Source organism: Labrus bergylta, chromosome 13 (assembly GCF_963930695.1).
Source record: "Labrus bergylta chromosome 13, fLabBer1.1, whole genome shotgun sequence".
In the NCBI taxonomy this organism is placed as follows: Eukaryota; Metazoa; Chordata; class Actinopteri; order Labriformes; family Labridae; genus Labrus; species Labrus bergylta.
In genome coordinates this window covers 9,122,083-9,146,863 of record NC_089207.1, presented here as the reverse complement: position 1 = coordinate 9,146,863, position 24,781 = coordinate 9,122,083, and the positions used below count along the sequence as shown (strand labels likewise).

At 40.5% G+C, this 24,781-nt stretch overlaps 1 protein-coding gene across 1 annotated transcript in view; it reads left to right on the top strand.

The window, feature by feature from the left end:
- adcy5 (adenylate cyclase 5) overlaps positions 1-24,781 on the top strand; it is a 73,150-nt gene that overhangs the window by 19,493 nt on the left and 28,876 nt on the right. The window contains exons 2-3 of the mRNA XM_065962044.1: positions 14,415-14,564; positions 15,765-15,886. Of these exons, the coding sequence (XP_065818116.1) occupies positions 14,415-14,564; positions 15,765-15,886 (272 nt within the window). The remainder of the gene's footprint in view (positions 1-14,414; positions 14,565-15,764; positions 15,887-24,781) is intronic.

Below are 24,781 nucleotides of genomic sequence, written 5' to 3'. Positions count from 1 at the left end.
ACCTTGGCCGATCGTGAGCTGAGGGGGATACGACCGTTCACGAGCCACAGGTCAGGGATTAGTTAGAGCGGTGAACTTCATAGAGGTTCCTGATCTGTGTCTCCACTGGTTAATCATATTTAGTGAATTCCAAAGTCAATGTTACGTAAAGAAGCAGAAGCTGAATGTGGACCTCAGCGGAAGATACTACAACTGAAGTCTGAAGTAGAGCCGTCGTATCAGAGCCCTATCGAGGAGATTTAAACATAATGTGAAGAAGTTAAAAAAAAAAAAAAAAAAAAAAAAAAGTGGTGCTTCATGCAGCACACACAATTCTGATTCTCAAATGATTTTTTTTTCTCTCTATAGCTGCTCTCTTAACGTGGACTAAATGTAAGACAATAAAACACAGTCTCCGTCACTACAGTTTAATTTGTCTCTAAAAAAAAGAATGATCCAGAAGCTGGAGCTTTTCTGCTGTCTAAGCATCTTTGTAACCTAATCATAATCATACAATAATATAGTAATAGTAGTAATACAATAAATGTTATAACTGTGTCATAATCAAAAAGACTTCAGGCAACAGTCAAAATCAATAATATTGTAATTTTGATAATTTTCTTGTGTTTTTTTTCCTTTCTGCAATCACCAGTGAGAAACTTGCATTTGGACTTCCACTTGAAGCCTCGTCCTTTTTTTGCAGAGTTCAACACTAACGAATCTATTCAGGCTCACTAATGGTGGCCTTCAATGAAGCATAATGCCCTTGCTCTAATTTACGCCGCAAGACTAATCCACTCAGCATCAAACCACTGAATGGTGCGAGACATTTATTACGAGAGCAAATTAAGCAATTATTGCTTCTAATAATAGCAGACACCTCCTCTTTCTCACCCAGCGCCCATGTCCTGCTCTGAAAGATGCTGAAGCTGTTGCCATGAAAACACCGAGCTGTGTGTGATATTGTGCGTCTCCTCACCTTGGCCTCGTGCCTCGCTGATGGCGTTCTCAGCTCAGGCCGTCAGAAAAAGCACAACAGAACAATAGCTCAGCTGGCTGGGGGGGGGCTGGGGGGGGGCTGGGGGGGGGGGGCATTCTTATTGCAACAGAAGTGCTGTTGTTGTTAGCTGTTTGCTGTTAGGGTCTGAATGGACCTATAGCTCAATCTTTGTAAAAGATACATCTGCTATCATAAACATATATCAGGGCCAAGGATGGGTATGAGTACTTGAGTTCCCGTGGTGGAGGTCATTACTTTCCTGCACACGTGTTGTTTTAAGGCCCTGAGACACCACCCAGACGGCAAAGAACTAGTGGTGTCTTGGCCAAAAAGTTGCACTTGAACACACCGCAAAGACTACAGCTGACGGCCAACCACCACGTACGTTCTGCACATGCGTGAGATGAAAATGGCACTGGCGTTTAACTCACTCATTCAACTTTACTGTGTAACTCTGAACTTTCTGGGTTACTCTCACTGAATATCAGAGAGGTATAACTTTTCCAGCCACGGCTTTGGCTTTGTTTGCACAGTGAGCAGCTTCAGTAACCTTCAAGGGACACATCACTTAAAAGGCTATTACTTTACAGCATGATTTTAAAAAGCTCTTCAGTTCTTGGTATGCAGTCACCCTGGGTTTAGATAGCAATAAGCATCAAGGCTTCTTGACACTTTTGTTGATTACATCCCTCTGTAGTATTTATTCTTTAATGAGTGCAACAATGACGACCCAAATACAATGAGGAGTATGTCGAATGCATCATTGGTTATTTTATTGGAACATAATTAAAACATTATTGAAGTGTGACTGTACTGTGACCACTGTTTCACTTCTGAGGATATCTCATATTTCATGTCTTATTCATCATGAGCAATGAAGGGCAGACATGCATACTCCAAATTAAGCTTTTACAGCTGCTGGATCAAAGACTCACACACACAGAGGCAGAGCACACACTCTGGATACACGCTGTGTATTAGTGGTTTCAAAAGCTCAGACACTCTCCTGACTTTATTTTTTTTTCCCAGCTCACCATTATTTTTTATTCTCACGGCGGCTGCTGCATTGTTCTCCAGGGTGGCCACAATTCCTAACTGATTTTAGTTTGTTTGGTTGATGCTAACACGTAGTGGAAAATTGGAGATGGCTGTTCCCCCCCCGCCGCCCCCTCCTACCTTGAGTTGATGGGCACACAGCTTGCCATGTCGCGGACACTGAAGCTTCAGTGTTTATCCAGCTCTGCATCGGTCTGTAAACCTTTCTGTGTTCTAACCTCTCTCCATTTTTCAAAAGCATCTCCAATATTGATCCTAGTTTGAGCACGTTTCTGCTCGTGGAGCTTATTAGAAACATGCAGAGGCTTTTTAGGTCGGGTACAATCACTTCTATCTGAACCAGTTCTCTTGCCCGCTTCCATCGCTGCAACACCTGTTGGTTTGCCGTTTGCCTGGCAAACCGAGGGGCTTCCAAAACAGCCCCTGTGTGGGTGCCTTAAGACCGCCTACCTTCTCTGGTCAGAACAAAAACAGACCATTCTGGACAGGAAATCTAAACTAAGAAGGAAGATATACTGGCTGCTGCATTGTTGTCAGAGAAGCCAGCACTTTATCATCAGACATTAAGTAAAACATGTTATAGTAAGGTCATTTTATCATTTAATTCAGTAGATTTCATACATATTGCTTCTTTAACCAGGAGTATTCACATTGATACAAAACGCTTTTACAAGGGAGTCCTGGCCAAGACAGCAGCGTAGAAGGTTTCACACAACAGATCAAAAACATAAAAATTTACATCAGGCGATTAAATTAGCAGCGCTCAGCAGTAAAACATGCAAACACTGGTCAAATGATCCTTAATCTTGGTTTCAAATGTCAAGTGTAAAGTGACCCTTTAACTCAGACCAAGAGGACGATGCAAAAACATTCAAATCTCTTTCACCAAAGACGGAGCGTGCTCATGGAATTACATGCATGATAAGCGAAGGTTACAGCTACTTAAAGTTTTAGGAGTCAGTGATGGACCTAATAAAGAAGGCCTCACTCTGACTCAGACTGTGCAGCAAGTTTCACAAAAAAAAACAGATCAGTAGCTTTTTACATTGTCCTGCTTACAAACAACCCCAAAAATATAATTTCATCAGTGTAATGAATGAGACCAGAGAGGCCTCTTTAAGGATAGCTGTAGATGATGTTGAGCTGTATTTAATTTCACATCTATCTACTAAAGAGTCCCAGTTAGACAGATAATAAAACCAATAATCAGACATTAAAAGCACCAAAGGGTCACTTTGAAGATGAACTTTTGTACCAGACACTTCCCCTGGACCGCTCTGAGATATGGTGCTGCAGATATGGAGGGATATGATGTAAGGGAATGTTGACACTATACATAACAACAGTGTGAAGGGCTCTGGCAGGCTCGGCGGTGCGGTTGGCATATTTTGAAAGGTGTTACAGTGTAAACTGTCACTGAGCGGGCCAGTTGTAACTGAGATGCACTCAAACAGCCTCGGAGGGCCTCCGCTCTGTTTTGACTCTGTGTTGTTGAGATCACAGCGTGGGCGTGTTTGATCACTCAGACGGAACCGTCATGGCCGATGGCTGCCGGACGGCTCTCAGACACCCAAACACAACAGATGGGCAGACACAGAACATCACCAGGGCGGCGTGGGTAAAACTGTGGAGCAAGTGGAGGCCGGGCAGAGGAGCATGGAGCGTCTAACACATGGACTTATCCATTAGGTCAAGCCTCCTACTGTCAGTAGGGAGCAATTAAAGAGCAAGATTTTTTTAAATATACTTTTTATTTCATGCTTAGGGGAAACTTACATTTGAATTGAGTAACATAATATTCTCATTGAGGCATTTTTTTTTTTTTAGCTGTTTCTTCTTCTTCTGCCACTTCTTTTTGACTCAAATTGTTTAGGGTCATTGATGCAACAATTTCCTGATTTTACCCTTCTTTAGTTAGGTTGTTCCTGAACTCATGAACTGATTTTACTGTAGTTCTAAAAATAATTCTGGGGGCAGTGTTGGCCTAGTGGTCATGTCACGCCCCAAGTACAGAGGTTATATTCCTCCAAGTGGGCGGCCCAAGTAATAAAGCAACCAAATCTTAGACAAATATTGAACAACAGTCTGCAAAATAAAAGCCACTAGCACAATAGTATCGTTAGTTCAACCACAAATTCAGTGTAGAAAGATCCTTGCATTTGACAGAAGGAATAATAGTTTTTTCTTTCATTGACCCCATTTTAATACAATATTTATGGATAGATCACAATTTGTTTATTGTATAGCATTCCATTCACTTTCATTGTAGTTGCACTTAAATTGTTGTTTATAATGTCTTTTTGCTCTTTGAATGGTCTCAGTATTTTTTTTTAGCTCTTTATTTTTTATAGACCTACATTTAGTAAAATCTCTGAATACAACAAATTCTCACTTAAACCACTTCCACTTGTAGAGATGACTTTCCAACACTCTAAAAATGATCTAAATCAGGTTTAAGAGTGTCCAATTCTTGATATGTGATTTAGTATTTTCTCCACACAGTAATCCTTGGTCCTCTTCACAATTTAGCTTTGTTTATCTCAATGGTGTGAAGTAAACACACAGAACATGGTAGAGCTACACATCTACTCCTGGGACGGAGGATGTTTATCCCCTGCTGGGTCAGAGGAGGTATGCGTGGTATGTTGGAGGCAAGGTACTTTCTCTTTACTAAGCTCCCTCTCTCTGAAATACACACACTCATTATTTCACTCCAACACACACACACACACACACACACACACACACACACACACACACACACACACACACAGTTTATTTTCCCTAAACAGGAATTATTGGTTCATTCAGCGGCTACTACTCCTGAGACAGCCGTGATTAACTCAACTAATGTCAGAATGTGTTTGAGTACCAGTGACCTTTTAGCACTTAAGCATCCCTTGATTTTGTCAGACATACAGATTATTTACCACAAGTGTTAGCAAGAATGCTTTATACATGTTCAGCATATCCTCTTTGTAGGACTTCTGCATTTAAAGCTTTGTGATCAATTTTATCATATTTGTATAATTATGTGTTTAATAGTTTGTTCTCCTTGTTCTGTTGCGATGGGAAATGTTCACTCTCATTTTTTCGATTAGTTTGGAGAAGATATTGCCGAGATAATGGACAGCCAACTGGCACGCAGACACTAGTATTGCTTTCTCCATGGGAGTAGGACAAGTAGGCATCCAAACTGGACAAAAACACAATTTCTCAATGTGCAGCCAACTTAGTGTCCATCTGACTCTGATGTGATTTCTCCACGCCGTCTTAGCTTGTTTGGCTTCATGCTATCAGAAGCTGACACCTTGAGACACATCTAGGGCGTGTGCTGTTACACCTGTCAATCATTTACACTATATAAATGAGTTGAAGAGGATGCTACGTGGCTTGGGCTGTAAAAAACCAGCCCATTTAGAGATATTGTGTGTTTTTCTTTGAAATATTAAGTTCCTTTGTTTCTCAAGGTTCAACCAAAACGATCTGAAGAATAGTTTTCTCATCTTCAGTGTATAAAATAGGAAAGGCTTAGCCCTGCTAGTCCAATCATACCAGCCAACCTTTATTATATGCTTGTTGTTATTGTGCTGGTTCCTATACTGTTGTATTTTTATTGCAGGCGTATATATTTGGAAGAAACAGTGTTTATTACGTTGTCTTTTTTTCTGCCGCTTTAGCAGCAAAACCTGTGCCACTGAAAATGTAGAAATGTATTTGTCTAAAATACAATTGAGGTGGCAACAGCCAAGGGAGTGAATGAGGAGTCCTACTGCAGGACAGGACGTCCCCGGAGACACATTTGTGTTTCTCATAGTGTTTCATGATTCTAGCAGACTATGGGACGCCTTCTCAGTCCACTCCTTTTCTCTCTATAGGCTCTGGGATTCTCAGGTAACATAGTGAGACTGTTATAGGATATTTGTAGCATTGTTTTAAACCATTTCATAAAGCTGAGCGGATTCTGAGGCCTCAAATAAGCTGAAAGAATCATTTCACCGCACGGCTTTGAATAAATCCGTGCCTGCAGAGAGTGCTCCTACGAGTTGTCAGTTCTTCCTCTTGTGTGTCTACCCGGCTATTAAAAAGTGGATTTTTTTGTTGTTGCCCAGTTGTAGTTTTCAAAGCATTGGAGGGAAATGGATTTGAGTGCTAGGTGTTGACATGAAAGAGTGGGAAGCAGCAATGTGTCATGTGTTGCTGCAGTGAAAATGCACAGGTCTATATTTGGAAGGATCGCTGGTTAGTCAGTGTCCCCCTCACTGTCTCTTCTCTTTTGAAGCACGAGATGAAAAATTAAACATTCCTCTTCTTTTGTTTGTCGATGGGGCTTGTCTTTCTTCTTCAAAGGCATGACTCATCAATTGACCTTTTAGCTCCCAGGAGTTCAGCTCCTCTGAGGCATCAGGGCTGCTTGAAAGCATACAGTACGATGTCCCTGGTTTTGAAGTACAACTCCAGAAATGTCCTCTACAAGGCAAATGCTTCTTTTCCAGAATTTTTCCTGAACAATTAATCTTGTTGGTTCTGCAATTTCTTGTCATGTCAGCAGTGTTTATTAGACCACATGCAGTTTGGGTGTGTACCAATGTTTGTGCCTACAATTAGGAGGCAGAATAAACTAATGGTGTTTTCACACAGGAAAAAAAAAAAAACTCCTGAAATTCTCCCAACATTCTTTGGGATGAGCTGCATGTGTGAATGCCACAACCAAAATTTACTTTTTTCTACCAACCCTTTAGTAAAAAGTAATTTTCCGCATGTGTCTTGATACTGTTTATATTTTGAATTGCAGGTGACGTTGATGTAAAAGGCTACCTGTAATTGGTCTGCAATTTTAGCTTTCTGCAGCATCTTTTTTGTGTCATATCTTGCCTCCTTAAACCCCCCTCCCGTTCGACAGGGAAAACTTCACACTGTGAGCAACTCTGGAGGATTTCAGGGGCAGGCTGTCAGCTTATATGCGCTGATATTACTAGATAGACACCAGTCAAATAGCATTTCATTTGGGGCGCTGATGGCGCAGCGGTTAGTGCGTGTGCCCCATGTATGGAGGCTATAGCCTCATGTGCACTTACTTTCCGGTTGAGCGACCTTCCTTATTATGTACTGTATATCTTTTCCACAAGTGTTTAATAACTGCATTTAAGAGGGATCAACGCTTTAAATGTATATATCTATATCTACAGATCAGACATAAACCTTAGAAAGAAATCGGCCGACATATCGTATCTATTTTTTTTCTCCCCATTATTCCTATCGGCCCCAAAAATCCCATATGGGTCTGGCTTAAGGTGTGCATTGTATAGAAGCAACACCATTGTACGTCTTTGCATGGGCTGTAGTTCACTGTTTGATGGCTAAAAGATGAATGAATACGTTCAGACGTTATACTTTCTATATTTACATTCCTCTGGTAAAATCAATGCTTCAGTACATGTTAGTACTGCAGTATAGACTCCACATGATAATTCATTAATTAAAACTGAAAACTTTTCCTTATGTAAGTTAAATTTTATATACTACAGTATAGAGTGCACTTTGGCTTCACGGGGGCAGAAATAACACAGTAGTCTAATAACAGAGGTTTCATAGGATTGCCATGGTGATATAGAATATATTAAATACAGTAGAAAAGTTGTCCTTGGTTCATGCATGCATTCCTCATGTTTGTTCCTGCATTATACAGCAGCTGACAGCTTTCAAGGTAAAATCCATCAACAAATAACTGCAGGCCCTCATGTGAGAGACTTTCAGCCTCTTGTACACACTGCTCTGCAGAGTGAGGCTGGCTCTGGGCTGCTCACAGTAATCAGCATGAAGCACATGACCTGCATTTGTCCTTAAACACACAATGAGCCCCAGTGTGCTAACGAAGGGGCTGTACACTTGTAATCAATTTAACAATCTAATTAGAAGAAAAAAGTAAAAAATGGGACTTACCAAAGGGCAGAGCACACAGAGGCCTGCTTATTTCTGTCGCTGGCTTTGGCTGAAAATAAAGTTGATGGTTTCCCCCGGAGGCACTTCCTCTAGTGATTTGTTGTCTTGTGATATCAGTTGATAACGTATCGCAATTCCAAAAGCGATCTCTTTGAACTGCAAAAGAGGTTTAACTCATTTCCTCAACATTTGTGTTAAAATGTTAGAGGAAGCCTTGCACCTGTCCTCTGTCGCTTTATGGCAGGAAATTCAACAAACCAAGTCCACAAAAAAAAAATTAAACCAAGCACTTGTTCTAAGAGAAAATATTTCAGTAGATTTTTCAAAAGCGATGTATTCATATCTCAACTCTGGGTCTTCTGACTCTAATGGTCAGTTTTTGATAGAATAATCTAAAAAACACAACTTAATAAAAACAGATTCACACACTGAAGAGTAAATACCATACACTGTACAGAACAAGGATTTAATCACAGTAATGTCAACCCTTGGTTTCTGAAAAGGGGTTAGAAGCCTGATGACTGCCGACGCCACACTGGCAATACTCAGCCTTTGCTTAGGTCATTCTAGAAACAGGCAAAGAGGTGGAGCTGAGGCAGGCTTTAAGCCTCCTGTCAGTCAACTCGGCCACACGAATTTAATAAAAAACAATTCTTAGGCTTCGTAAAATCGAAACGGATGAGTCACCCCTTGGCAGTGTTTTGTTATAAAAATTAGCTATTCATGCCCAATGTTGTTCTTTTGAACCACACCATAAACATGTTTAATTCTGCTATAAAAAGTAGGAACTTTAATATGGGACCTAATGGAGATTCAGCGCATTTAGAGCCAGCCTCCAGTGGACACTTGAGGAACTGCAGTTTTTTGCACTTCTTCCACATTGGCTTCATTTTCCATCACTGGCGCTTGCAACTTGTGAAATATTGACTCCTTGGACTTCTTCTTGCTCTCATGTTTTGATTTCCTCTGCAGGCATTTGTTAATAAAATATTAATTATTTTTGCACACATAAAAGCACACAAGCACCCGAGGGAACTTTTAAAGCAGTCCGGAATCAATTTAAAAAAAAAAAACTTAAAACACATACACATTTTTTTTACAGTGTATAAATCTGCACGAACACAATCATCGACCCTAAATCAATTCTGAGTGTGCTGACAGATGTTAGTGAATTCTGTTTAACGCAGCTCATTTGTTGAATTGATGTTGCTCGGATTCTTTGAGAGCTCCTTCAAAGAAAAGAGCCGTTTATGCTCCTCACAACAAATGGTCCCCTACTTGAAGAAGTATAACTTACTGAAATGCTTTCAGGTAAGAATAGTTTTCCATCACTGGCGCTTGCAACTTGTGAAATATTGACTCCTTGGACTTCTTCTTGCTCTCATGTTTTGATTTCCTCTGCTGGCATTTATTAATAAGACATGAATTATTTTTGCACACATAAAAACACACAAGCACCCGAGGGAGCTGGCATGAAACCCTCAGTGGTTACTTGTTATCAAGATTTATCAAGAAGCAGACTTCTTTGACATTAATAGCTTCTTGCGTAGATGTTGCTCTGTGACATTAATTAAACATCTCAATTTGAAAACAACCTAACATAAGTCTGACTATGGCTCAAGAAGAAGACTTAAACTTCTAAATACAAAAAAGTGGAAAATAATTCATGATAATCAGAAACAAGCTTTTGTTATTAGCTCATTTGCTTTTCAGCTTTCTTTGACAATGAGCCCGCTGGCCCGTGTGTGACGAACACAGATAATGTGACAGATTTGTTCATGATGTTGTGAACCGTCCGCCGGCTGATGTTTATTCGGGGGGTGTGTGTTGCTTCAGTTTCGCCCATTAATCACACGATAACAGAAACAAGGAAACACAGAGGAGTAAAATGCCTGTGGGAGTTATGCCAGGCAAACAGATTTTCTATTAGCTTGAAGTGTTACATAAAATTCTCTCTCCTCTTTGGGAATTAAGCATTTTCTGCATCCTACCCTGCTTGTGTTGGGGCTTTTTTCTCAGAAGAGTGGATCGCGTCAGGAGTCAGGAATCAGGGGGAAAGAGAGCATGTGGGTAATGACATGCAGGAATGTAGCCACATTTCGGATTTGAACCTGGGCTGCCTGCTTGGAGGACTTTAGCCTCAGTACATGGGGAACACTAACCACTAAGCTACTGGCGCCCCCATTTGTCAACTTTTAGGTTTAAACTATTTAAATGAAAATGACATACTTGAAAGCTCTTATTGGTCTGAAGCTCTGCCGGTTTTGAATAGAGAATGATTCATCTTGAGAGCAATGAGAGCAGAACAATATGCATGAATCATGGAGGACTTACTGAAAACCATTTCCCTTATTAAGTGACATGTTAAACTCTGAAGGCTTGAATCAGTGGAGACGTCTTCTCTGCAGGTATTTGCTAATAGATTTCTGTCTTCTTATACTCTGGGGATGAGCTCTGTGTTTCACTTTCCTGTTGCTGTGAGGAAAAGCCCAAAGGTTTCCAAATAAGGCCGTGGTGAGCTCCGGCAGTATTAATAGAATAAGCCTGCTGCCGAGGAATATTTGTATTGACTTGTTGAAAGACTTTATCTGATGCTTGCCGTTTCCATGGCAGCGTGGGGGTGGGATGCTACGCGGCGGCTGCTGCTGCGGTTGGAGCTTCATGTGCAGCTGCACTGGGCTAATGTCACTGTAGGAAGCAGGAACTCTGTTTTTTAAATGTCACGTTTGGACAGTTTCCAGCTGATGTGAAGCACGAGCACAACATTATTTTTTATGGAGAACACGCAGACCTTTACACTCTTGCAGGCAGAAAGATGCCCCCAGATGTTTGTACCTCCAAACCTACCAATCCTGCCCCTGAGGAAATAAAACATCCCATCCCTCCCTGCTGATCATATGCCTCCAAAACATTTGCTAAGCTAACTGGCCCCTCATAGACAATAAAGCAAACCAATTTCTCTGTAGTTCTTCACCTGTGGGACACATCATTGTCTTCTTTTCCTTCTGTTCTGCCTTCTCTATCAATGAGAGATCAGCACTTTATTTATTTAGAATGCAATAAAAAAAATCCCTCTAATCTCTGAACTGTGCTTTCTTTAATTTATAGCCATCGTACACGCTCCCAGAAAGTCATTCAGAGTTTGGAAGATCTGCTTTCTGTAACCGGGCAAACTTTATTTTAAAAAAAGCAGATTCCAGCAACAAGCCCAGATTACCAAAGAAAGTTCATTTCTGATTTTAGATGTTTTTTTAATTTTAATATTAGATATAATATTACACATAAATAAAGCAGAAATCAAGTATCTCTGTAAATGTCATGAGTCATGACTGTCTACAATGAGTGAAAAGCTGGAGTTCCACTGGCTGTTTGTCGGGCCGTGTTCACATGGACAGGACGACCTTGCGTTTAAAGCTGCTTAGCCGAGAACTAGACAAAAATCTGTACGCCACAAGCTAATTTGAGTCTGCTAACATTAGCCTGCTAACACAACAATGCAGACCAGAGGCAATTGAAGCTTGAGCCAAGGACAAATTGTCCGCCGCTTGTGGTTAATGCTGCTTTCCATTTGATAACTCCTTTGTGTGAATGCGAGTTGAGGGTGGTTGGAGGTGTGTCCTTTGAGGAGAGCGGAGGCTTCAGTATGGTGGAGGTGTCACCAAACAGCAGTTTGTTTTTTTTTTGGTTTCATGCTGAGCGACCTCAACTGGATCCAAAAGTCACACATTCTTCCCTTAAGTTGACTTTGTACTAAGGGGCTCGATAGAGTTGTTGTAACAGCTAGGAGGCCTCTGATTAACATCCCAGGTAATCCATGAATGAAAAGGAGAGAGTGTGTTGACAAGACAACTCAATTTGAAGTATAAGTTAGTTAAAGTCAAAGATTACAAAAAACAAATTAGTTTGACAATTTAGCTTTTTTTTTGTTAAGAATGAATACACATTTTTATCAACTTTCCATCTCAAATTCAGTTAACTTCAAACTTTAAGGCAGTCTGGAATAAATTAAAACACATAAGATATTTTTTACAGTGTAGAAACAGTCTATAAATCTGCACGAACACAACCATCGACCCTGAATCAATTCTGAGTGTGCTGACAGATGTTAGTGAATTCTGTTTAACGCAGCTCATTTGTTGAATTGATGTTGCTCGGATTCTTTGAGAGCTCCTTCAAAGAAAAGAGCCGTTTATGCTCCTCACAACAAATGGTCCCCTACTTGAAGAAGTATAATTTACTGAAATGCTTTCAGGTAAGAATAGTGCTGTCTAAGTAAATATTAGTCCAGCCAAAATAAAGAGGATCATGGGAAATAGGCCCTGGCTGTGTTTATCTTAAAAGGCATTAGTCTTCTGTGGTTCAGCTCGGGTTACTTAAACAGTTAGATAAGATGTCCAAATAGCAGAAAGAGTGTGTAACCTTTTCTTAATCCACTTCCTTTTTTTTGTCTCGCACCTCTCTTCTTTGTTTTCCTCGGTCATGCATCAAGTCCAGCCCATGTTCCGGCAGCCGCTCCTCCCTCTGAGCGTGCTCGGTTTTCTACGTGGAGACCTGCTGAGGGTTTTTTTTTTTTTTGACTCGATAAAGACGCGCTGTGTTTGTTCAGTCTGTTCCGGCAACAGAAAAGGCCCGTGGTGTGAATGAGATTCAGCTGGCTGATTCAGCCCATTAAATGGCTCTACAAAAAGAATGAGCTGCTTGCTGCCAGTCCCAGGACCCACTGTATGCCTGGCACTGAATGGAAACAATGTCTCTTTAGCTCCGGTGCCTTGGACTCATGACAGCATGCAAGCTGTTTGATAGGTGGAAACTTGGACCAGAGCCATGAAAGCTGGAGGTTGTGATTTGCTGTAAATTAGAAATTGAAGTTTAAGTGGGGCACACGCATGCCAGTGTACACAAACAAAGATTCTCCCACTCATGATGTCCAACCTCACCCCTCTCTGTTGAAGCCCATATTGCAATAACTTCTAAGAATGAAACACATGTATAAGCACTCATGAGTCGCTGCTGTGTTTGTAAAAGGGTGAGGATGACATGTAGTGTACAGCGATTCTTGGTGGTCGGACGACTATGAAAGTGCTTTTTCAGTGAGGTCCTTTTCAGCATTTTTGCAGGAGGGCAGCAGATTTATTTCACAGCACTGAAAAAGCTTAAAAAAAGTGTATTAATTTAAATGTACATAGACGCATTAAGCAGGTTTATATTTTCTGTAAACCTTTCTTTTCGACTAACCACTGTACTGTCACAGCTAAACCTTTGTTTCAGAGTTTCTTGCACTCCTTTGCAAAAAACAACTGCAGTCTAAACTGCAATGTTAAAGCCTGTGCAAGGGAAGTGGACTTATACAACATGACATACATGATGTTCACACAGACAACACGATAAATCAACATTATGGAGGAATTTGGTATGCTGCACTTTGGCGCCCAGCGAAGGTCTCTGAGTGCACCGGCACTGTCTTAAAAAACACATTTAGTGTATTGATATATCCAGCTTGGCGTCAGACCTGCAGCCTAGTGTAACGTGAAGCTAGCCTCTCTCCAATGTGTAAAAGCCTGTCCAATATTTACTGTAGTCCAGCTTCTTGCTCGGTTACTCTCCCTTTTACTCTTCTTAGCTTCATTCGTCAACGTCCTCTTCCATCTCTTAGCCTCGGCCATTGTGTCAAACGGTATCCAGAAGTGCTCACTGGCTTCGTTGTAGTTGAAGACTGGTGTGTGAACTAGTGCGATTAAGCCGTATACGCACTTCTTGAGAGAGAGAACCGCGGCCCACTGCTCAAGTTACAAAGCGCTGTGGGCAGGCGACCTGGGCACACTGTGGAAACGAGATGGACGACATTCTCCCTGTTGAGAGTTATTGTACTACTCGATCGACTCTGGAACTATTCAAGGTGTAAAAGTGACATATTGTTGCTGTAAAGACTTCTGTTTTAGATGCTTGAGAATGGCTGTCGTCATCATGTTTTTTAGACCCATATTGTCACGACTTTGTTATTTCTCTATCCTGGTGAAGAAGTCGCGACTTGTCAGCGGGAAGATCTTTCTTTTAGTATTTGCTTAAAAATGGTAAATTTTACTCAAAATGGGACCATAATTTATAAAATAAACATCCTGCTGTTTTAAAGTAGTATGGAAGTGAGCAATTGAGTCCATTCACTCTTTAGGTAAATGTTTACTAAAGTAATAAATTAGCTGTAAAGTCGAGATATTATTAGTTATCGTCTCATGCAATCAGTCCTTTTATTGTAAACGATGGAATCGCCCCCTGCTGGTCATTAACAAGTGTGACGGTTTAAGACTCTCACATTTGCTTCACTTTTGAAAACCGAGAGTCTGTGTCTACTTTTCTATACAACCTACGGACAATCTAACCCTCTGATGCTCATGGACTCCCTGTCTTTACATATTCTGCTCTCGGTTTTCCCCCACAGATAGTGTCCAACGTGCTGATCTTCTCTTGTACAAACATCGTGGGAGTGTGCACCCATTATCCCGCTGAGGGCTCCCAGAGGCAGGCCTTCCAGGAGACCAGGGAATGCATTCAGGCTCGCCTCCACTCCCAGAGGGAGAACCAGCAGCAGGTGAGAGCCAACATGCGTTTTATGGTGAACAGAGGGAGAGCACTGCAGTCCTTAAAGCAACAGTTACATTAGTGATTAAATCACATCACATCACACTTTTTAAATGCAACACTCGCCTCCTGAATGTCGAAAGATAGTTCTGAAAAAGGTTTACATTGATAACTCTTGTCATGTAGGAACTATGAAGGAAGTGGTGAAATGCTTAACAGACTATTAGACCCAAATTCTAGAGTTAAGATATACAAAAATATAAGTGGTTGTGCAGCCAGGGATCCAAGTGAGTATAATTTTTTTTTTTTTTAGAGCTTAGCAGCACAGATGATCTGATTTCATCTGAACAAATGTTTGTTTTTTTTACAGAAGAGAAAATACTGATGCAGGTGCTTTGCAATGCAGGTTTAACCATCACTTTTTAACAGAAAATTACAATTAATCAAACCTGCAATAAAGAGATAAATATAAATTAATCTGTACAATATGAGGGGAAAATGAAGAGGAGCATCAAGTCTGACTTTTTTGTAAAAAAAAACAAAAAAAAAACCTAACCGCTAGTCCACCTGAGCCCCATAAAATCAAACTTTAAAAAAAGCAAATATAGTGTTTCAGCTTTGGAAGAAGATTTCTTGTTTTGGATTATTTTGATTGAAGGAGAAATGTTGAGAATGAATCCAAATTTGAGATTACTGGTGAACGCTGAAAACCAAGTTGAACTTCAAAATAAAAGCACAATCTTTAAAAAAAACATCCTCCTCTGCTATTATTTAATTCTTTCACAAATGAAAGTTTAACTTTACTTTAGACTTGCTTTATATTTTTATGGGAAGTTAAAAAGGTAACCGTCCTCCTTTGTTTATTTCTTTCTCTCATATCTTGACCTTTCACTTAAAGTTTGACTTTATTTAATCAACTTGAAGCTGAAGGTTCAAAATTGAAAAAGATCTTCCTCCTCTAATTTGATCCCTGAGTCTCTGGCTCTGTGACTCTCTCTGCATATTTACTGCAGTCGATCTGTTAAGATGTCAGATTGATTGTGAGACTTGTATGAGGTAATAGCCAGAAGCATCATCATTTAATCACTATATATCCCTTTAGTCATAAATGACTTTAGCTTGTAAGTCTCCTGTCAGACAGCCATAGACTCCACCTCTTAATGTACTCATACTCGTCCATGAAACTTCTTTTCCCATCCCATTTCTGCAGGAGCGTCTCCTGCTCTCAGTGCTTCCCCGTCATGTCGCCATGGAGATGAAAGCTGACATAAATGCAAAGCAGGAAGACATGATGTTTCACAAGATCTACATTCAGAAGCACGACAACGTCAGGTAACACCAGCGTCCGTCCCCACCCTCCCCCGACCCTCCCCCGACCCTCCCCCACTCTTTCCACCACAACATCCAGTAGACAGAGCAGGTGGAACAATGAGAGGGAAACAGATTGAAGCTGCTATAAATACTTTTTTCAGCTCCATTAATCATTTTGAGCATTTTGAGCTGCTGAACTTTACCTTTTTATGTGCTTCTGAATTTGACTCAGAAAAGTCAGAACAAAGACATTTCGGACGGTCTTAAAAAATGAAATGATATTATGATAGAGTCTCATTTTCACTGAGAACAGTTAAAAGCAAACTTTTTTTGCTGTGTTTTTCTTTATAAAGAATGTTGCCATAACTTCTTATACAGTAGGAGGAACCAGTGATCATTAGTTTTTAGTGTTTTTTTGTTGAGTGAATATTTTGGCAGTTTTTTAATATTGACTCATCCAGGTTAGAGATACAAAGTCTTCTTACAGGTGCTATAATATCATGAAATGTTAAAGTATGCTGTGATTTCCTTTGGTTTGTCATCCTTCTGTAGACTTCTGTTACAAATCACTGCTACAGAGAATTGGTGTCTACTGGGAAAACTCAGGGGGGGCTCATTGCATTTAAAGAGACACACACACCAAAACGGAGCGTTCTTAAAGAGCTGGTTAATACAGGGTCACAAACCTCCTCTGGTGCTTTATTCATGTTATATTTTGACCAAAGCACTGCACAGATGTTTCATCTCTTGCTCTAAAAAATCATGCTGATGACGGACAAAACATGAGGTTGTTATTTGTGAGTCCACAAAAAAACTAAAAACTTGATACACAAAACATGCCGCTGTAGATAATTTCTAGCAGCCCCACTTATCTGGAATTTTTCAAGGCTTAGCTCCAATTAGAGTAATTAATGCTGTTCTCAGAGAAATGTTTTAAGATACAATAAGGGGTGTTACGGGCATGCAAACATTCAGGATGTTTTCGAATCTGTAATTTTCCCATCTAGTGAGAATGTCACAACACTCACACTCTCCTACCATTTATAGGTTGTGTTCTCATTGACATTTCATATGTTTGAACAAAGCCTCCGGTATTTACTGTTTTGCCATTTAACCAAAAAAGAAAAATAGCAAAAAAATCAATGCGGCTTTGCTTCATTCAAAACCTCTTTAATTCCTGTAGTCACTCAGATCGGTGAAGATGGTCTTCACGATCCCTGTCGTTCCACCTAGTTCTGAGGACGGTCACTGTAGGACTGTTCGGCGTCATTGAGGATTAAGTGGTGTTCATGTGCACCTCCTGACCTGCATTTATCGCGAATTCTCAGTGCATAAGGAATTACCATCTTGTGATTGCGTGGTTAAACTTAAGGCAGGATGTAAATTGCTCTTTGACCTGTCTCTGGTGATCTGCTGACTACTTATTGATCACTTTGACCTCTTCCCAGTCGCTGCATTAACTGTCTTTGGTGTGGCAGCAGATCGTCTCTTGCATTGAGGATGGAGTACTTGTAGTTTAACTCCTTTTGCTTGACTTAAAAAAGATAATTTGCTTTTAGAATGTAGGCATTTTTACTCTGAAATCCCACTTTCAGGTGTTTTCAGGTTTGGCACCCCCTTGTGGAGCAGTATAACACTGAGAGATATGAGATATAACAGAATTGAAACAAGATTTATTAAAACTGTGTGTGGCCTTGAGTGTGTGTGTGTGTGTGTGTCAGGCTGTGCAGAGAGAGAGTTTCATGGCCTGTAGCTGTCACAGTCAGATGAGAGCCCAAACCTCGACATATAACAGCTGCTATTGAAGCCTTTTATATCTTTGATGTGTCCCTTTGAGTCCTCAGGGGTTAGAGCACCAGGTCACGTACCTGGAGCGCTTGTACACAAAAGGTCTTTTCATTCCTATTATGTGATCAGTAACCATCTTCCCTATGTTGCCTAAGTTTAAGAGTTCAGTAAAAGAAAAAAAAATATGAAGATGTCTATTTTTGAAAGCAGGAAAGTGTGGAAAATATGGACAATCTGGGAACATGTGACAAAGGAAACCACATGAGCGTGCACACAGTTATGTTTAGAGAATATAGCATATATAGAATATGTTGTGTGGTGTGGTTTGCAGTTATAAAATACTAACCAAGAAGGTCATGTTGGTTCAGAGCAGATCTATTCATAACAGCAGCTGTCAGTATTTCTTGACAAGAGGAGATAAATCAACTGAAATCTGAAAGAAGGTATATTGATGGCTTGTTACTGTGGAGTATCCTTTTGTATTTTTTTTTTTCTTCTGTGACTCACTGGGGAGTAGGAGGCACATTAGCAACATCCGCTTAGCTTGGCTGAACCCTGTCTGTGGTCATGAGTGTGTGGTTAATGGGTAGCTAACCAGGTGTGACCGGGCCCGTCGGGGAGCGGGCAGTGGCTTTGTGGTAATTGGGGCTCTGCTGAGAGGCCAAGTAACAACAGGAAGAGAAGTGACAGCTCCCACTGCTGCAGCCTCAGAGTCAGAGGGATAACAGGGGGAGGGAGAGAGGTATACAGAGAGTTGCTCTGGGTTTGGAGCTTGTAGCTGCAGTACCTTGCATATGCTTTGCCATCAGTCTGTGAATGTGTGTGAATGTGTGACCTGCAGTGTAAGAAGCGCTTTTTAGTATTTTTACATTTTACAGTTTTTACAACCTGGACTTCAAAAAGACTTATTTGTCGATATGTTAGGATTTTCACAATTGGCATATACACCCATACTGATGATTAAAATAACTATTAAGACAATTGGGGATTCTCCAATCAGGTCTTCATGGTGGTGCAGTGGTGCAGTAGTCAGGTTCCTGGTTCGAGTCCCACGCCAGACAGTGTAGGGTTTGCATGTTCTCCCTGTGCATGCAATGGTTATCTCTGGAAACTCCAGCCTCCTCCAAAGACCTGCTTGTTAGGTTAATTGGTGACTAAATTGTCCCTAGGTGTGGATGGGACTGACTGTTCGTTTGCCCATGTACATGTCAGCCCTGTGATTGACTAGCAACCAGTCCAAGGTGTACCCCAGCCTTTCGCCCAATGGCAGCTGGGATCAGCGTCACCCCCGACGACCCAAACTGAAAGTGCTTTCCAGAGTTAAAAATGCTGTCATGTAGCTTAAACTTCAGTTGTTTCTAAGCTATACCGCCGAATCTTGCAGTTAGCATTTCTAATGGCATGCACTGGCTTCTGTGGATGTTACTGAGTAAATGAACAAAGTAGAATGCTTCCGCTTTCCAGTATTTGAAGATTGAAGTCCTTAATTTGTGCGACTGGCAGTGGCTCGGTAACAGATTTAATCTGCTGTTCTTTTTCCTGAAAGTCTGTTTGTCCTCATGATGTCCTGTGGCTTCAGAAATTAGGCCCAATTTTTTTGCTGACTCAGGTATTATGAAAGGCTTTTTTTTTTTTTTTTTTTTTATTCAGGCGGATGTTTTGATGCTGCTGGTCACCCTGCAAGCAAAAAAAAAAAAGAACCCTGTGACTGTGGCTGTTGTGTGTGTTATGTAGGCCAGCAGCACCCTGAAGAGAAAGAACATTACATGAATTAGAGGAACTGACCTCGCCTTTGTTCTCGTTCTTGTTGAAGAAAGGACAACAGTTAATGCTGCAGAGAAAACATGCATGTGATTTTTGTGTGTGGGGTGCCATTAATTATGCGCATGTGTGTGACACAAGGGCTGATGTTGTGCTGATGCTCACGGAGACGGACCTGAGATTCTGTGCTTGGAAATGAAATGTTCAGCTGTACAAATGAATTGTACCTCAGCGTTTATATACAAGTTTTCTAGTTTCACTCGGATGACAAACATACAGGTGTGTTTCGTGTTATTAATCTATTAGAAATCTGTTTGTTTTTGAGGTAAAAGATGCTCAAGTCTGCAGTGCATTTCTGATATGTCACTGTTAATCCACAGAACTGCAGAGGAGCATGACTGTACAGGCTTCATGATCAAACACAGTTTCATTTTATATCAATTATTTCAGTCCATAATGACCCGCACGGTCGCTGTGCTGCAAGGTGAGACGAGGGCAGGAGCCTGCATCACGCTTTGTTGTATTTATTAATTTGTTTTGTTTTTTTAAGGATAATTAAGATGAGTAAGACTGTGCTGTTTTGCATTGGAATCATGAAAGTCAATAATTTGCATACAAAAATAACGTGTTTCTGGATTAATCACATTTGTTACATGTCAAGGTTGACAGCCCTTGTTTTGTTTCCTCTTTTTTAAGGTTTATTCGTGGGCTTGTTATACCTTTATTTAGAGATAGTACAGAAAAAAATGGGGTGGAGAGGTTTAAAAAAAAAAAAAAGGGTAGTAACATAGGGAAACAAATATCATATTGTTCATTTTCATAATTATAACAACTGCATTGCCAGATAAATATAAATAAATAAAAACATGAGACAATGCCATTCCACACAGTTTAAATACAAAGCATGAATCTGATGTGCTTGTGTCGCTAGTTGTACCTTTGGGTAAAGGGTCATTGATTCTTTTATTGTTTGAAGGGGAACTGATACGGATAATTATGTGCTCAATGGCTGCAATTTGAACACAATGAATAAGGTGATGCCAATAATCTAGAAGGAGAGAGTAAAGACAGAAAGGTAGTGGTATAGACACAGAGGTAGAGATAGATAGGAACAGGAACTGAACAAAAGGGAGGGAGAAAGGATGACAAAAGAGGAAAAAAAGGCAAGCCACACGACGATTAAAGGACTCAGGGGTCAGTGTGAGATCTTTTCCCCGGCTGGGCTTAGCGAGCCACCAGCAGAGCAGGAGGGTTAAACAGCCGGGGGTGCAGATAAAAGGCAGCTGCTTGTTGAGGGAGTGAGTGCAGGATGACAGAGGATCAGAGGGTGAGTCAGAGCCCCCACAGCAGCTTCTGTTCAGCTCACATTGAACCAGAGCAGAGTTTGTGATGGCTGCACTGTAATCAAGAGATGGGACAGTTTCAATCTCTATTTGTCATTGTTTATTTTCCAGTGTTGTTTAAAGTTTAACACTGTGTCCTCTGGATCTCCCCATTTATGAGACTGTGCCTCAGTTTTCTTGTCTTTTGAGTCACCTGGTATCAGCCAAGGCTTGTGCACAAAGACTCCTTTATTCTTGGTGATTTTTAAGTGTCTGTATTTTAGGTTTGACTTAAGCACATTCTGAACACTGCCCACAAACAAATATATGCACCAATCAGCCATAACATTGACCACTGACAGGTGAAAGGATAACATTGATCATCTTGTTACAATGGCATTTGTAAGGGGATGGGATATGTTGCAAGTTGACGCTTTGGAAGCAGGGGAAAAATTAGGCGAAGTGTGAGGAAGTGAATGACTTAAACGAGGGCCAAACTGTGATGTCTGGATGACTAGATCAGAGCATCTCCAAAAAATACAGCTCTTCTGGGGTGTACCTGGGACAGAGCGGCCAGGGCTGAAAGATGATCAAGGGCAGTGAAGGCTGGCCTGAGCTAACAGAAGAGCTACTGGAGCTCAAATTGCTGAAAATGTGAGTGCTGGTTCTGGTCGGGGCGAAATGGATTCTTCACAATACTAGCCGATTGTTATAATGATCCTTGGATATCACTTCCTTTTCTGGAGCATCTTCAAGGTTAAAAACCATTGAAGGTTCTAGAGGTTTAGAGTGGTCTCAGTTCCTTTTCCAAGTCACGGGCCCTGAAAGATGAACTTTAAACTGTTGCATAAAGCGTGGGATTCTATGCATCAAGCTTTCTTTAAATTCCTCTCAGTCTTTCTTTCCTCTATATTTTTTCATACAAACTGATCATTAAAGTCTCAGTTATACCAAGAATCAAATCACAGAATTATCTTAAAAGCGTTCATATTTTCTCCGACGTTCTGTGTGCTTTGTATTCTGAAGTTCTCTCATGTTGGTGTGTTGTTATCAGCTGATCAAACTGCTGCCTTAAACCTCTGTGGGTTCAAAGACAGACACAACATTAAAGCATGTTACCTTTTAGCTTTTTTTATATTTCATCAGATAAAAAAAAACAAAAACAGCCAACATTTATCCTCCTCTAAAGTCCCTCGTGTCGGGATTTCCTCTGCAGTCACTGAAAAAGTACAAGAAAATCTCTATAGGATTTAATGTTGCGTACTAATAAGTGACTCATTACCACGGTAACGGTTAAATGGGACTTAAAGAGCCAAGGTTACTTCGTCACGAACACTCTGTGAAACATCCTGCTTTTAGAGCTTAACACCCACCGTCGCCTCCGAGCTGACATCAGGCTGTGGGAAGTGGCCTTGCTCTGTGTTTTACTGTGTCAGTGGGGAGTGTTTAATAATCCATCAGGAAATCTGAGCATTATGTATTTTACTATAAATAGTTTCGGCATGAGCACGAGTGCATAATGCTCTTACTGAGCGAAAATACTCAATCAATACATGATAATCTATTAGTGAATCTTTAACAGATCATGGGACCTTCTGAGTAAGATTTTCAAAATGTTCAGGCTACCATGTTGAAATGATGTCAAGATTTAAAGAGAGCTGTTATTACTTATGAACTTATGAACAGTGGTGTTCCTTTTGTTTGATGTGTCTCAGACACTGATTTTATAGTCGTATGTTTTTGTGCTACAGCAGCCGTAAAACTCAGCATGTATAGGTGGGCGGCCGTCGCTCAGTTTGAGTCATTAACTCTCAACCGGAAGGTTTGATCCCCAGCTCCTGCAGCAACATGTCCAATGTGTCCTTGGGCAAGACACTTAACCCTGAATTGCTCCCGCTGCTTCATCAGCGGCGTATGAATTTGCACGAATGGATTAGTTACTTCTGATGGTCTCACTACACAGCAACCTCTGCCATCAGTGTGTGAATGTAGGTGTGACATGTGGTGTAAAAGCACGTTGAGTAGTCAGACTCAGAAGACTTGAAAAGCGCTATATAAGCTCAAGTCCATTGACCATAAGACAAAAGTTTCAGGTCCTAGAGTACCTTATGAAAGACATGTTCTTCTTATTCCCCGCTATAGACAAGGACTTGCTAGTAGACTTGTGCTGGCAAACCAATTCTGCTCTGACCAGTTGTTTGTGTATTTGGGCCAATGTAAAAAAAAGCCTGAAATGGTATACAAGGTTTGTACAAATTTGTCTTAATGAATGATTTGAAACCCAGTGTCCAGCTTTCATGTTTTAATAAAAACATGATGCAGTTATCCAAACTGGTGCCCGATTGATCTAAATACAAAATTCCTCAGCAGAGTGTGCATCCCTACAGATGTTATTCAGAACAGATTGTTACGTATCATCTCATGTTGAGTATCTTTACCGTCTGCAGAAAGTCGCCTAACTCAAGTTATGAATCAGGTTTGCATTCAGATAGATAAATAAATCTATCTTACGTCAAAAAGTCGTCTCTTTCATTGTCGATCTTCAAGTTAACTGTATAGCCGTGTAAGAGATATGTTTGGAAGTATAAGCCTTACAAACATATCTAAACTAGCATGTCATAAATAAGCCTTTCCAATATAGCCACGGACTATAGACATCATGGTCACAGATGAAGACACAAACACATACTCCATATGCAAAAAGTTTGTTGTCTGTGTGGCGAAAGTAAGGCTCTGCGTGACTTATTATAGTGCAGTTGCATTTACAGACCATTGGTGGGCGCCAGAGCGCACCAAACCAAAATCCTACATATTGTTACTTTAACAGTAAGGATTGGACAAGTGTGTTTATTATTATCATATTTTGCTGCTGAAGCACATTTACGATGAATTTGTATCTGTGCTTGTGATTTAGGAGATATAACGCTGATGTTCAGGTTTTAATTGGAATACAAATATATTTTGTAGATATATGCAATTAAAGCACTCATTACTGTGTCCACATTTCACTTCAGTCTCTCATGAACATGTCGTCTTTTCTCCATCCCTCCGTCTCTGACCATAATCGCCTCTCCCCAGTGAGGCGGACCAGTCTCTGAGCTCAGACACGTTGGTCAAGTGTCTGGTTACCTCCCTTGCAACAATTCCCAGAAAGCAATCAATTATTCTCAAAAACATGTACCCCAGAGTGGGACTCTTAATCCTCTACAGCCTGAGCCCTAAATTGAGCAAATTTAGTCCTCTTGAAACTCAGCTTAATTAGAACATGTTAGTGTTCCTGACATGTGTGCAGCCAAGAGAGAAAACGTCTGTGAACCCTAAAAGACAAAAAAATAAAAATAAAAAATGCTGTACCACTCAGATAGAATGAGTGTCATACAGTCTGTATGTAGAAACTTTCTTCCATGCATATATATGAATATAAACAATCGCACATCCTGCCCACACATACTGTACACAGTACACACTGTGTTCCTGACTGTGTGGCAGCCACCTACCTTGTGAGATTCATGCGGGCCTGTTGGGTCTGCAATCTGTGTTTATTTATAAATCTCTCGTGTCCTTCACGGGGCTCTGCCTCAGAAAGCTTCTTCTACATACAACTATTGCAATATCTGGCTTCAGAAAGTCACACTGATGACTCCTTCTATTCTTCCTCATGTGTTTTACAATGAAACACTGCACAGATTGTAAAGCCCCCCTCAGGTGAACTTATTGATCTTAAGCTTTATGAATTAAAATGTTATTTATTTGCCTTGTTTGTTGGAGAGATCATTTATCTGGATATGGATTAGCTCTGGTTACATCTGATTTTAATTATTGGCTGTTTAGATGTTTACGTCAAAGTCTTACAACATTCATGTTAATCATTATGCAACATTGCATTTATTATACTGAACAGGGACGCTGGTATTTAACAAAGTTTCAATAGAAAACATGAAACTGATGAACCTGAGTTGGGCCTTTGAGTAAACAGTGTATAAAATATACAACATTCAATAGCATAAAACCACATACATACTTCTACTGCAGTAGTGTGATATGT